The sequence below is a fragment of the Phasianus colchicus genome, chromosome 16 (assembly GCF_987193195.1).
Source record: "Phasianus colchicus chromosome 16, bPhaCol1.hap1.1, whole genome shotgun sequence".
Classification (NCBI taxonomy): domain Eukaryota; kingdom Metazoa; phylum Chordata; class Aves; order Galliformes; family Phasianidae; genus Phasianus; species Phasianus colchicus.
In genome coordinates, this window is record NC_143451.1 from 8,932,197 (window position 1) to 8,947,534 (window position 15,338).

Genomic DNA, 15,338 nt, shown 5'->3' on the forward strand with positions numbered 1-15,338 from the left:
TTATATGTACATAAGATTTTATTCTTCCTTTTCATAGCAGCATCTTAACAACACTTTGTGAAGGATGGCTCATTGGTCCTGGAATATTTGAAGATCTTGTTCCAAACTCCAGGCGTTTCACTAACCTGCAAATACAAAGCAGAATTTAGAGCATTTCTTGGTCAGTTTTACCATTTCAGTCACAGTAACTGGTCATTTACAAGAATGCAACACTAAGCCAGGAAAGCCAACAGATTAAAGAAAAGAACCCAAACAATGGCCTGAATATCAAGTGAATCTGTTACTTAACTAGGCTAAGTTCTCCACTGTAAAACAAGGTTCCACTTCCCTATGAGTAGTGAGAGACTAGATTTTACAGGAGTTAGAATTTCAGTTCTTATGTTACAGTAATAGATGTGTAATCACTTATAAGAGTACACGTATGGCCTTTGAGGCTTTCTTGTAGGTTTCTCCCCAGGCTGCAATAGTAAGTAGTACATGGAACATTCTTTCCACATGACAACTTTGGGCACCGTTTAACAGGACAAATGAGTATTCCCAGATCAAGGGTCTGGCTGAATGGTTGCATCTGCAATAATCTGTACTGTAAATACTGAGAAAACTTGGGAACAAAAAACAACCACCCAGTACAAAATCGCATGGCTTATAGCATGGCTTATACACTGAACTCTAGTTTGCAATAAACTTATAAATTTCCCATGTGTTGGGAATGGGAGGAAAGAGATAACCAGTTCATTAGGTAAATTCCCTGGAAATACATCTTAGCAACTATAAAGCATTCAAATGAGTCAATTCATTATTCACTTTCCCCCAGTTCTCATGTGGATAAAAATTCTAACTGTGATAAGGGAAGTCCCCATATGCCAAAATGTTGCTGATTCATCGCTGCACAAGAACAAAGCATAAAACAAACCAAGCCAATAAGCTTGAGCTTCCTCTGTTGTACTTGCTCACATTTAAACACCATTTTTTACTATAAAGTGTTACAATTGCTTTGAATTTGATCTTGATCACAGCTTCAGATTTCAGCAGCAGTGATTACAATTTTTAATCTGATCTGAAATATGGAAATCAATCTTGAATAACTAAGTTTCCTTCCTTTCGGAAACAGGTCTGGCTCTACCAAAATAAAGAACAAACAAGAAACAGAACATTACCAGTCAGAAAGTTCTCACTAAGACAAAAAGCTTAGAATGGCACTAACCCTGTATCACACAGAGGCTGATGAGGACTCATGCGTGTTTCAATGACATCTCTGTTCATGTACATGGACACCGTGGTTCTGTCTGGAGACTGGTCATACACAAAGTTCTGGCAGGAGGCAAGTTTGGACTCCAAAGCCTGAGGTAAAGATAGGTAATGTACAATGTCACAAGATGTAATTTTGACACAAAAATTGCACAGTGTGCAATTTTTAGTTTGTTTTAAAATGAGTCGTCTAGTAGAGAAACCTGCAGATTCTTGACATGAGTGCTGTATACTATCTTGAACCATCTACTTCTAAACTTACATCAGGTTGTGTGTACTGGGTGGTACACCAGACCCACAGATACCCTATTCCCTACCACAAGCTCCTTTCCTAAATGGTTTCACCTTCACCACTAAGATGACTTTCTGCTGTATTCCACAAGTCAGCCTGTCAAGTCATGTAAATACTTGTGCCAACACAAGAAGAACTGGAGCATGGGGGAAAAGACAGAAAGAAGTCGTGATAACTTTCCAGCATCAGCACTATTTTAAATGCCAAACTACACAGCATTAGCTCATCAAGGCATTAGGTCCTACTTAAAACAACAACTGGAGTATTAATGAAAACTTTATCAGAAGCCACTGGACAGCAGGCATCAGCCTGCTATCTTCTCTGCCCTCCAATGGAATAGACTGGCATGAGTAAATGATGAGGGAATCTATCATACCCTTTCAGAAGTGTCGAGAGGAAAAGAGATCAGGACTCCATACATCTCAGAAAAGCAGAGATGGGTCTTTGTTTCAGGATTGTTAAGAAATGTACAGAATCAAGGCCAAATTTCAAGGCCGCACTTAGCTAACTTGCCTGCTGAGATGGGCTTTCCAGTCTTGTCTGAGCAGCAGGGCAGATATTCAATCCTGGCTACATTTTTCAGACAGCTCTTTCTTTCCAAGAACTTTGGCTATCAGGAAAACACTTACCCCTACTTTTCGCAGCAAGTCTCCCATGATGTTAAGTGCAGATATTCTGGCAGCAGGTGTGAGGGGGGTTGCACAGTAACTGTCCTCAAAACCTACAGGGCAGGTTAAATACATTACCCATTGTTTAAAAACAGAGAAACAAACAGAAAACCCACTTTGACAAAATCAGATGACTGCCTGGTATATAGAGCAGATGAAACATTAGTACCTTCACCTTTCTGTATCTGACCTTCAAATCCTTCACGTCCACTAGAAATATGAAGCACTGACTCCGAGATAGCTCAAGTTACTAAGTCCTAAACTGAAGTCTCTAAACAAGCCATGGTTTAAATTTCCAGCTATTTGTTTTACCAGCCTACTCTGCATCTCTATTACTGCAGCAGGACCAAAAGTGTGTTCTCAGAGAGGGCCATCATCTCATTTTACAATAAATCTTCCAATCTTTTTTCAAGGAAGTGAGAATTCTCCCCTACAAAATTAGGTTAAGAGTACCAAAGCCTACAATCAACCTTTGTTAGTGCTTAACTGTAACATACAATACACCGGCACGTGACCGTACATCTCCTTGTTGCAATCTCTGATACACAGCTACACAAATTTCTGACTTTTTAAAGTACTGAGATGGGAGTTAGTGTTAGAAAGTTGGAATACTTATTTTTAATGAACGTTGATTATTTCAGTAACTGATTCTATTAGCACAAAAGCAGAGATAGTAATTTAGTACAGCTAGCTAGGATGACGTGCCAGTGTACTGCTGTTCCAGAGTAAAAGGAAGACTTCTCTCTAAGCATATACCATCACAGAGAAGCCTTTTCAAGTAATGGAAATGTAGCATAAAAGATCATGCAGAAGTTCTTAAAATCTTCTCTAAATTAGCCCAGCATCACTGGAACAGTTGTGAACAAATAATCAAGTCCTAGTAGCGCACCTAGTCCCTTACGATTATTATTACTGGACAATCCACATCAAATGGAAACTAGCAGCCTATAAAGAAGACCCCAAATTTGCAGTCTGAATACTGAGATCATGGTGATTGGATTTAAGTGGATTTAATTGAAACGCTCAGCTCTGCTCCTATTTTCCCATTTCTCCTGTAGACAGAAGCTATGGTGAAAACAAGGGTATGACATTGCATTGCTGTGCTCGTTCTCTGTCACGCACCTCTCCTAAATGTCGCGGGGGTGGGAATGTTGATGTTGGGTGCTCGGTGCACGGAGGGAGTTGAAGGCAAAGATAAGGATGCTTGAACTGCAGTGTCTGTTCTTTCTGTTTCCAGGTTAGTTTGCATTGGTGTTTTGGGTTTCTCTTGTTTATGCTGTACTGCAAGTTCTTGCCGTAGATCTGTGAGGGAAGCAGGAAGTCCTTAGAATCAGTATTCACTAAGATAAAAAACACTTGAGAGAGCTTATTTTGGTCATAAGATACTTCACCTCTACTAGCAGAACAAAATCATTTATCCTTGTAAAGACCACTCCAGGCATATACTCAAAATATGGATGAATATAAAGGCTTTTCTGGAATTGCAGCTCAAGTTGTTTTTATAGTATTAGTCCAGTTGCTGTTATCCAGATTTAAGCTTCATACCCTTTCACATGACTTTCTTTGAGGCAGTGAATTAATACTTTCAGATGTTACAGACTAGTAAGAGGAAGCACATCAAGACTGAAGTTCTACAACTTGAAGTATCTTGGCTACATCCCAGTTCCCTACGAGGCTGAGATGCCTACCTACTGCACTGTTTCCCCTTCTACCTTGGTATCCATGTTAAGGAAGCCTAGGCTAAGGCCAAGTGGAAACCATCACCATCTTAGCCCAGCAACAGAGAACTCCTGTCCCATAGACTGACTGTAGCTAGCGTGAACCTCTCAAGCTCACAGAATCTGAGCAGATTTGCAAGTGTTTCTTCAGCTCCACATCTGTGCAGTCTCCTCCATTTTTTCATCCAGTCTTACTGACATATTGAGGAACTAGCACACAAGGCTAACTGTCAAAGCTAACTGAAAGCCATTCACAGCCCAACTGCTTTACCATTCTATCAGTGTTTCATTGACTACTCTTTTCACAGGCCGAGAAACAACAGAGTTTAATGATTGCTAAAGAGGACCTTCACAGGTTACAGGAAGTCAAAAAGCACAGGCCCTAGCTGGACTGGCTCTTCTTAACACCTCAAGACCCCAAAGCATCCCTACAGTTCAGAAGTTTAAAACAGACACTAGTTCTATATCAAGTTCAAGGACTGAGGCAGACAGACATGAAGCTTCACCATTTCAGATGGCAGATTTAAAAAGACACAAATATGAAAGTCAAACTAAGATAAATGGATTGGACTGAACAAGTACAGGAGGGGAAAACAGGAGATCTACTGTCTGACCTCTAGCTTCATCTTTCAGACGTTGCACGGACTCCAGAAGGTTTTCTTTCTCATCCAGCTCACTCTCCAGAAAAGCATTTCTTTCAATAGCCTGGTTTAGGCGCTGCTCAAAATCCTCAAGAGACATTATAGCAGCTCTGAAAGAGAATATACAAGATTTTATTACCAGGAGTATAGAACCCCCCCCCCCCCCCCCGACAAGAGAAGGTAAAATCTTTTGGGTTAGGATTATTTTTTGTTTTGTTTAATTTTAGCTTTATGAATATGAAATAGTGCAGTTGGAGTAACAGAAGGGTAAAAAATCCCATTTATAATTTTTCTTGAATACCTTCATCACAACCGTCAACAAGGTAAGTAGTTAGCTCAGGTTAGTAAAGAGTGGCAGTGCTAAAAATCCCAACATTACAAATTACTTAGAGTCACCATATTTGCAGGACAGAACTGAAGTGATAGAAGAGAACATAGAAGACCGGTCACCTTTTTGCTCTTTCCAAGTCATCATTTGCTTGCTCAAGTTCTCGAATGTATTTCTGAAGTTGATCTTTAATAGCTTTTGTCTGTGCCAAGTCATCTTCCAGTGCAGAGATTTGCCTGTACCATTCTGAATTCTGCATTTCATACTTTTCCTAGTCAAGGACAAATAAAACAACATATCAGGGACTTGGTATTGCCTTGGTCCCTTTAAAGGCAAGAAAAGATCCTGTGAAGTACTTAGAGAACAATGAGCTTACACACAGTGAAATATCAACAAAGCCAATTGCTCACATATTTCTGGGCTGCCAATAGACAAGAGTTCTTAAAACTCTTTATCAAATGATGGTGCTGGGGAACAGTTCCTGACATCCACAGCACAGAGCTGTTCCCTGCTCTCCCAGACAGCTCTCTCTTGTGCTTCCCCATCTCTCCTCCATTCACAAAGTATCATAATCTTACATGCAGATAACTTCTACCTTTTTCTGAGAAAAAGGCTTAAACAACAGCTTGTTGGTTTACTTCTGTAATTCCCCACTCAAAGACAAGACAAAAAAACAGTATGCCTGGATCCTGCCCAGTACTTGTAGGTATCTCAACAGACAAAGGACATAAAGCCTCAGAGCTCCCATATCATACAGCATCCTGCAATCTAAAAGTTTTTTTGTTTGTTTTTTAAGAAAAGGGACAGCTAGAAGGGCCTTGCTGTACAGAGGCCTAAGAACTAGCACCTCCTTGAGCAATAACACCAAGTAACGCTGGAGAGAGGATCTATAGGACCTGAGAGGCAAATACACTGGCTAGAGTGGAAGTATCTGCAAGAGGCTGTAAGCCTGCCCTCTGCTCTACCTGATTCTGTAGAATGGGATGAACATGTAGACTTCACTCCAGGATGTCAGTACAAGACTGATTTCTGAGCCTTGGGAGCTCCAGCAATTCATTAAGCATAATGTGAGAAAGAAGCTACTTATTCTCAATTCTAAGAAAGAATCAAGAAATGCTTAGGGAACTAAGTGTCAAGAAAAAGAACATCCAAGTGCAACATTTACATGGTATTAAAGGAACCAGCAGGATTTTTCACTACTGCTAAGGTTTTATTAACCCAAAACAGGTTCAAGGCTCTTGATTATAAAACATGTCAGGTGTAGCTATACAACAGGCTTCAGACATGAACCCAGAACAGTGGGTCTTCCTTTACAGCATGTGCATAAGGGTATATTTAGAAAAGACACCAGTGGGGAAGAAGGTTAATTTCACCAGCACAAACCTCCCTCCAGTTATCACTTCCAGACATGGTTAGCATCATGTGATAGCAAAAGCATACACTCTACCACCTTGCTACGGGATGACTTCAACATGGCAGAGACTTTAAAGCTCCAAGACTGCTAGATAAGTAGCATTCCTGACATTCTTCTCTGTTTAGAACTCAACACACTTGAAGTCACCAAAAACAAATCCACATACTGGAACTTGAAAACCATGGCACATAGTCTGTCACAACTGATATTCTGAAGAGAGCTGCTTTAGTACATATAACACACAGATAAGGAGGAAGGGAAGAGAAACCATTCTGAATTTATTAATTCCTACTTAGTTAAATGTGGCGACACGTTGTCATAATTCTTGATCCCTGAAAGCACAGGTACACTTTGGCTTTAAGAGCCCCCACAAGCTCTCTAAGAAGCAGATTACTTTCAGCTAGCTTTTCAACAATCTAGATAAGCCTTCAAAAGTATTATTTCCATTTATACTTTAGGTAGCTTGAACTCCAGCTTCTAAGGAGTAGCAAGCACACACATCAAGCTGGGAAATTCAAAGCTACAAATTGTGCAGGCCTTATGAAGTTCACTTGTGTTAACCTAGATGTAGACACCAATCCTTGATGGGTTCAGTTAACATCGCTGCTCAATAGCTTCATGAGTTTAATGCTTCGCTCTTGGATTGATTCAGATAAAAGACCAGAACTCCAAGGTTTGAGTCTTTGTTTTCAGCCAATTGTAATAAACCATCAGCTGATCTGACCATCAATGGAGCCTCTATTCCTTCACTGCAGGCTGTTACTGCAATCTTCAGGCTGCATGAATAACCAATTGTTAAAATGCTCATTTCAAGCAGAATGTTTTTATAAACTTATCCACTGTGAAAATTAAATAAGGTTTTCTGAAACATTTACTCTCCACTTTTTAGAAGTTTTATGCCAGTTCCTACTATTTCCATTCCCAACTGCTTCAGCTCATTCATTGCCCTTTTCTCTCAGCTCTTACAACAGAAGAAAGCAATCTATGCTCTCCTTAACCAAAATGAACTGCAAGTTTTTGTTCAACTTCTCCTCACTCATCAGCTTCTATGGGTTTACGTGACTATGGGGAAAAGAATAGGCCAACACTCCATACAATAAGCAGAGCATTTAATGTTGCTATGCCACCAGTGTGACAGAACAAATGCAGTTAAGTAAGGCACAGAGCTTTTAATGCCAAATAGATTGTGTGGAGGAGGGAAGGGGTGCGGAAATTACTAACTGGGGCTGGTGAACAGAACATCTTTCTGGAATTAAATCCAGAAACAACAGCTGAGACATTGAAATATTTAGAACTCTTCCAACCAGATTACAGATGGATGTTCCTCAATTTTTCCAAACTGAATCTGCACACATCAGTCTCATTCACCTTCACACTTAGGATACATAGCTACCGTATCATTCACTCTTACCTTAATGGACTCCAGTTCCATTCGCAAACGATTGTTTTCTGAAAGAAGGTCTCTGTTTCTGGACTCTGTCTGCTGCAGCTGAGTTTCTAGTTCAGCTTCATATTCTCGGCTCCCTTCTTGGAATTCACGCAGTTCCTCCTGTGTATTCTCAGCACTAGAACACAGTTCCAGCAACAGATTTCACCTTAATGAATCAAAACAATTTCTTGTACACTGGAGGAAGAAAATACTACTTGCTAGCACAGAAAACTCTATGTGCCTCTCCAACACACAGCCCTACTCAAAACCAGAGAAGGGATCAAAAGCAGCAGTGCTGTGGCAGCACTAATTCACTGCTCAAATAAGCACGAAGGATTCTGGGCTGATGCAATCTATGCTGAAACCTGTGACACTGCATTGCTATTGCTTCCACTCAACATAGCGCCACACAGGGAGGCACACAGCTATTTGTCTTGGCATACACTGCTTATACATCCTATCAAACAGCTTCAAAGAATAAAACCACTGCCTTACCATTGCTTGTATTTCATAGCCAACTCTTTCCAGTATCTGGTTTCCTCTTCAACGGAGCTGAAGCGATGTTCTTCTGAGTCTTCCATGGCAAGTCCTCAGAGTTTAAAACTCCTGTTTCATTTTTTGCCCTGGAAAATTAAAGGATCAGGCATTAAGAACTAACACAGTGAATTAACTCTATTTTTCATTGTACAGTGGTGCACCGCTCCTCCCAGGAATGAGGTGCATATCTGGACACCAAACTAAAGACCAGCCTCAACAGCACTCTGCTGGATATAATAAAAACGTGATAATCTCTACTGAATCATCACATTCTTTTCACCAGGTTTCCCAAGGCTGCTGCACACCACATTGACCACAGCAAGCATCTTCCCTCTGACAACACAGCACAGAGGGCAAAACGTCACACTTGAGCTATGGCTGTGCAGATGCACACAGAACACAGGTGAAAAAGAAAATATCTCAGACACACCTCCAAATTAACTTTGATTTCAACAGTCCTAGAGAAATACTGAACGAAAAACTTCAAAGAGACACAAAGAAGATACTCAGGATTCTAGTTTCCACTGTTAACACTTGCATGAGTGCCTAAACTTTTTATGGACATACCTGCTAAACATGAGAAAAAAAAGCTATCTCACTACAGTAGACAAATCTACTTAAAACCTGAACTATTACAGTCCAGATATGGTTGACGGGCACAAACATATCTGGATACCTCAGAGAGCCATGGGAGAAGGAAATTCCAAAAATTCCTAGGAAAAAGATAAGAGCTCCACAGAAGTTCCAGTGGGATAGCATCTGGTTAGACTAGATGTGCAGATAGATTGCAGCAACCCAGTGAGCAATCCAGACCAGCCAGCAGTCGTTGTGCAAGTATAAGCACAGGCACATGTCATAGTCCCAAAAACAAATGACACATACGAGAGCCATGTGGAAATCAAGCACCTTAAGTTGGTAACTCCTGCTTGAAGAATTAAGTAGATACTATAATTAAATGCCTTCTGATGTGCATACTGCACTCTAATAAACAGGTAACTAGCAAGTATCTTTTTATATGAGGTAGTCTTGACAAGGGAGAAATATCAGTCCTAAAGCTCTGGATAACCTGCCATGGGCAACCCGAAGTGAGGCAAAGATTCCATTAGCATTACGAATTTAATGGAAACCTCAACAGATTAAGGACAGGGAGTCAATCAGTTCATGCCAGTGGCAGCTGTCTGAACTATATCACTGAAATCTAAGGACAGAGGAAACAGTTCTTCCAGCTAATTCTACACCTACGGAAAAAAAAAATCATAACCTATATTCACACTTCCTTTTCTGTAAAATCACCTGGTTTAGGCACTCAATTTGGTGCCTCTCCCAAGACAAACCTGTACTTGCCTCTACTGCAGAGGACAGCTTCGAGTATTTAAAGCAGTCTGGTGATCAAAAGTCCAACTCCTACATATCTAAGCAGAAGAAAAGCACAAGTTGTTTTCACAGCTTGTGATTTTTTCAGGAGGTTAATGAACAAGAAGTGGATGTCACAGATAAGCGTGCTGGGTCCAAACACTTTGATGTACAGCATCAGCTCCAATCTCATAGATATCACACTACTTAGAATGGGAGCCAAAGGTGAGAAGTTTTTGAATTTTAGTTTTAAAACCTCATTTCTTAGCATGAAACATTGGTCAGACAAACTTAAATCTCTTCTTTCTAACAAATGAAGAGCTTTCCAGCAAAAAGTCTCAAGGTTGCTGCTACTTCTACATGTTTTCAGAAGTACATGCTGCAGAGGGGGAAAAAAAATGAAAAGAGAGAAAAATGAGTGTGTATAAGGAGGGATTTTCCAAAGAGTATCCTTGCCTTCTATGAAGAAAAGCCAGACCAAGAACAATTAACATTCCTTACCTAGAACAGTTCACTATACATCTGTTCTATTTTTAAGTGAGCTGAAAGAGTACTTTTGACATTAGTGAGCATCTAACATTTAAGGCACTGCAGACACTCACCAGACATTGCAGATGATGTGTGAAGATATTCTTTTTTAAGAATGAAGGACAGGAGGTAGAGTCAGACAAAAAGAAGAGATGCAGGTGCAATGAGAAATCAAGAAGGACTGGTTTCCATTGCTGTGGTCAAATCACTACATAAAAGAGCTATTCTGAGATCCTTTTGGATGCTTAATTCTCTCCACTCGTACAACAGAAAATTTCTTTATTTAAAAAGCAGAGGATCCACCCAGGATATGCCTAAACTTGTTACATAAACAAAAATATACTTCAGAAGTACCAATAAAGGATTTCCTCTGACTTATGGAAGCATAATAATAAAACCATTACCTGTGTCAACAGAAAGAAATCAGACAAGGTGAAGAAGTGTAACATTTACTCCTGAAAGCTTTCAAACTTTTGGAACCAAAAGGCCTGCAATCAACAGACAGTTACCTTTGGTTTGTATCTGGCTCTCACCTTTTTTTACACTGCACTTTGGAAAAAGGGAGAGAATGCACTAATTTGCATCTTATAACACATCACAAACAAAAGGATTTTAACTGAGTCGTAAACATTACAGAAGGTCCACAGAACCCAGTAATTTTCAGAGAAGTAGCAATTGATGTGCACAGCATCTTTGTAAGTGTGCCCTTGTTAAAAAAAAAAGATTTAGCCATTAAGAATACATTGTTTCATGGCTACAATTACTAAAGACTACTTACAAGTTAAAATTGGTTGTTAAACTGTAAACATAGGAAAGACTGGTAGACCTATACTTACTCCACAGAGAGGACACAACAAGGCAGAGATTGTTCCACCACCATTAGGTTTTCTCTCTGTACACCTGCACAGTAACCTATCTCAGAGGGATTTTCAAGTTTATCAAAGATGAAAGATACAAACTGAAAAATCTTAAGTTTGGAGGCGAGGTACTAAAGCTCCCCTATAAAAAAGGAAAAAAAAAAATCATAAAAAAAAATCACAAATCTCTCCTAAAGAACTATCGGAAAGGGTATGGCCTTGATTCCCATCCACCATTATCCTCTCTACTTGATTTTTAACAGCTTAAAGTCAGCATGTAAACTGACTGGAAAGTAATTAATAAAACCAATTAGGAACTTCTCACTGCACAGACTCACTACAAGAAGGGAAGAACGTGTGTGTGCATGAAGGAAGTGTTAATGATATTCTGTTAAAGACAGGTAAACGTGGGGAAAAAAAAAACAAAAAACAAAAAAAACAACAAGAGAAAGTCACAGGCTCCAGCATGCACTTGCTGGCTGCACCTTACTTGTTTTCACAAAGCCAGAAAAGACATCTGGGATGCCAGACTTCCTGCATGCAGGCAGCACAAGTGCTGGTCACAGACATTACAAAACCTCTACATCATACAGGAAGTGGAAGTGTTCAGAGGTGGAGAATGGAGTTCTACAATGAGAAAAACATTTCAACATAATCGTTCCAGGAAGTTATTTCAAACAAGTGACATCAGAACCGCGTATTTCTTAAAGAAAAAGTCACACAACTAAACTTACTGAAGAACCTTCAGTTTGCAAATCAGAGCCCTAAGATCACAGCTTAAAATCTGCTTCAGTCCCAGAATAAGGAATTCCAAACAATCCTTGCATACCAAATACCTTTTTAATAAAGGAACATTTTAACTCTGTGAATAACATTGGCCATCTTTATAGCTCCGCCTGATTGCCAGAGTCAGAGCACATTCTACTTTAACGAGAAATAAAAGAGAAGAAAGACTAAGCAAAGCCAGGAGTAAAACACTATCGTAAGCGCTGCATGGCAGAGACGAAGCTCCGTTTCTTCTTAACTGCGAAAACAAATCTAAGTCAGCCGGTCGCTCCTGAAAAGCAGCCCTCCCATCGCGCCGAGGGTCTCCCCGTGCCGCACGGCCCCTCTCCTTTTGTTTAAGCAGCGCAAAAGAGAACCAGCGCGAGAGAGAACGAGCTCAGCTCTCCCTCGGGCCGGGAGTCGCGCTGCTCCACCGCAGCTCCGCTTCGCTCCATCTCCAACGCGCGTGCCCGATTTCCAAGGACGCTCGGAAGTTCTCTTCGGGTCTGGAGACCTCAGCGCCAACAGCCGCGGAGCCGAGCCGGCGGGCTGCGCTCCCACACTTCCCTCACAGCGGGGACCGCCGAAACGTAGCGACGGATCCCGGCGCGAGGGGAACGAGGGGAGGCACGGTACCGTTCCCGCCTCCCGCGGCCGCCCCTTATCCCGCAGGAGCCCACCCCAGGACGGCCTGCGCCCGACCGCCGCCCCCAGGCCGCTCTCACCTCTACGCGCAGCGCACCCCGCTCCGCCCGAGCCGCAGCGGTCCGTCACAGCCGCCGCCGAACCCTACAGCCGAGGGACGCTGCTCTCTCACAGCGCGGCCGGCCGCTCCCGCCGCCCCATTGGCTGCTGGTCACGTGCCCCGCGTCGCTCCGCCAATCAGCGGCTCGAGGAGCATTTGGGAACTTTTCGTTACTTTCAAACAGGGCCCGGGCTCATCCCGCCCCGCGGCACCCGGCCCCGCCGCGCCCCTCCCGAGACAGCCGCGCCTTCCACACTGCTGTCATTTCTAACGTTTATCGGTTTTCCCTAGAGATGCTCTAAAAGAGGAGAAGCTTCACTGCACATCGAGGGCCGTTATGTGATTTCCAAGGCACGATCTTCCGAAAAAGCAGCAGTGATGGCAGCATTCCTCCACTAAATCCGTGTTTATGGGCCAGGAACGAACCCCAGTGACCGCAGCCGGCATCGCAAGGACACGGCGCTCTGTGAAATATTACGCTGCCTCACGTGCACTGCGCCGTGAGCTCAGCGCTCGCAGGTCCGGGCACCGCAGTGGGAGGCAGGCCAACAGTGGGCTGAGTGAAACCAGGGAGCTGCGTGCCAGCCCTGCCCTGCTCCGCTCCAGGGCTGAGCCACGCGGAGCTTTCCCAAGTGCCCCAGCTGCGTTCCTACTCGGCAGCCCACAAACACCAGGTCTCTGGGTGCGCCCGCTGTTTGTTTCCTGAGTCAGAACCAAAGCACACGTGTGTACAGATAGGCTCCGACCCACGCTGAGCATCTCTGCACACCCCACAGCATGCTGTGCCAACTGCCAGAGCACGGGCACCCATGCACAGTGCCCTGATCCCACCTCATTACTTCAGCGAGGCAACACCCGGCCTGGAGCGGAGCCTGACTCTGCAAAGCTGGCTGCACCTTGTCCTTACCACTGCAGGGAACTGGGCTGTAACCCAACGATGGATGCTTTTCTGGCAGAATGTTATTATAGGAGAAACCCATACAGAGCGACCTTTAGTTGAAAAGGGTGAGCAAAGCAATTATACTTTCAGGTCAGATATTCAGCAAATTAATTGTATTTTGAGGTCAGATGTTCAACAGAAGTAAATGGGGATAAATTATTATACAACTATTAATAGGAAACTAAATTAAGTATTTAACAAATCATTTAATAGCAATTTGCAGTTGTCATTGCTCAAGAATGTTTTCATTGGCTAAGTTACAGAAAGTAAACCACGTGCCATCATACTATGTCCTCAACAATTCAAAAATTCATACGTTGTTTAAAAGTTAGGGACAAACAACGTTTTACTTCAATTCGTTCAACAATTCTTTGAGGATAGTGTGAGTGCACAGACAATATCAAAAGTATACCCGAACATTTTTAATAGTTCTCACCCTGAAATGCTGGTAAACCATAGAAAAATCTCTGAGATTTCAGAAGAACCTGTTTAGCCTCTCATCTGGTTCCAAAACAGCATAGCAGATGCTATGAGATGCCAGAAGCTCAGAGGTGCTGCTGTACACAAGCAGTAAATATTAACTAGTAAAGAAAGGTTCTTTAGTTATTGTGGAATCATTACTAAAAGTGACTTGGAAATCAAACTTAAAGTAACAAGTTTACAAAAGTAAAGCATTGTGCACACATTAAAGAAAGGTGCCAAAGCGAAGTGCAGCTGTAACGCAAGGAACCCTTTCGACAGCTAGACAACCTCAGTTGTTGACAACATCAGTGGAGCTTGATGAGCTGTCTCTAAGAGAAGCAGCATGAAGGGTGGAGCGGAGTGAAGATATGGTAGCCAGGCTCTGTGATACCACTGCTGGGATGGTGAAGCTTAACCCCAATGCTTAATATTTCTAAAATCTAACCCTGTGGTGCAAGATCTTAACAGATATATTTAAATGGAGTGAAATCAAAAGACAACTTAAATAGCTGATGAATGACAGTGGACAGTATAGTGATGTTGGCATTTACTGTGCAGCAGTTGCCATAAGAGTTGGTTATTGATGATAAATTTAAAGCTTGCTAGCTAAAAGGGAGGACTTTAACGATATCAAATGGATAACGAACACAGGAGACCACAGATCTAATCACAGCACCTTACTGCTGTGTAGCTTATTGCTATCCACAATGCACAACATATACAGTAAACTGTCGTTTGTTGGCCGGAACATTCATTAGCAGAAGTCAGAGGAGGATGTTGGCTTTGCTGCAAAAACTGAGCAACTGAACACAGAACCGTGAGCTTTATGGCTGGAACAAGATCTGATCACCAGCTGTCATCACAAACTGCTGATGTTTTTGAGAATTACTGGAACTTATAACAAGATGCAACAAACTAGAACTCCATGTACAAACTAAGAGGAAGCACTTAACACCAGTGAAAGTTAATTCTACGTATGTAAAGACGGTCCACAATTCCCTGCAGCCTCTAAAACTGGATTTGCATCTGCTTAAGAACGGAAGAGATTCTCATGACTTTAAAACCCCTCTGAAACCTTGAACTGACAAAGTGATCAAATGCACGTTACCAACACCGCCTTGTTTAGCAGACCAAAATCTAACGCAGCAGAAAAACTGGATTTGGATCCGAGCACTGTCACTCCGAGCTGTGCTGGTGGCTGCAACCCACTAGGTAAAAGCAAAGGTAAACCGAGAACAGCCAAATATCACAATGTCACTTACGCCGCAAAGCGCCACGAGGGAAGGGCCGCACCCTGTAACTCTCCTCGCCTCCTGAAGAGGCTCGGTTCCCAAGAAACAAGTCCCGGCTACGGAGATTGACACCATACTTCTGTCCCGCTCTTGTAGGCAAACAGCCACGCCGTGAGGTAAC

General features: G+C 42.2%; 2 protein-coding genes across 3 annotated transcripts in view; one reads left to right on the forward strand and one right to left on the reverse strand.

Moving 5' to 3' along the window:
• On the reverse strand, window positions 1-15,323 carry NDE1 (nudE neurodevelopment protein 1). 2 transcript variants are annotated; one of them, XM_031606671.2, is made up of 9 exons: window positions 15,188-15,323; window positions 8,234-8,361; window positions 7,721-7,874; window positions 5,018-5,166; window positions 4,541-4,677; window positions 3,331-3,510; window positions 2,170-2,261; window positions 1,205-1,341; window positions 1-125 (listed from the first exon to the last, which is right to left on the reverse strand). In XM_031606671.2, the coding sequence occupies exons 2-9, from the start codon at window positions 8,317-8,319 to the stop codon at window positions 32-34; spliced, it is 1,029 nt and encodes a 342-aa protein (XP_031462531.2). In that variant the 5' UTR covers window positions 8,320-8,361; window positions 15,188-15,323; the 3' UTR covers window positions 1-31. The 2 variants fall into 2 exon arrangements, with proteins under 2 accessions (XP_031462531.2, XP_031462530.2); XM_031606670.2 differs by lacking the exon at window positions 15,188-15,323 and adding an exon at window positions 12,504-12,639.
• MARF1 (meiosis regulator and mRNA stability factor 1) overlaps window positions 15,215-15,338 on the forward strand; it is a 25,433-nt gene continuing 25,309 nt past the window's right edge. The window contains exon 1 of the mRNA XM_090151591.1: window positions 15,215-15,333. The gene's annotated coding sequence lies outside the window, so the exon portion shown is untranslated. The remainder of the gene's footprint in view (window positions 15,334-15,338) is intronic.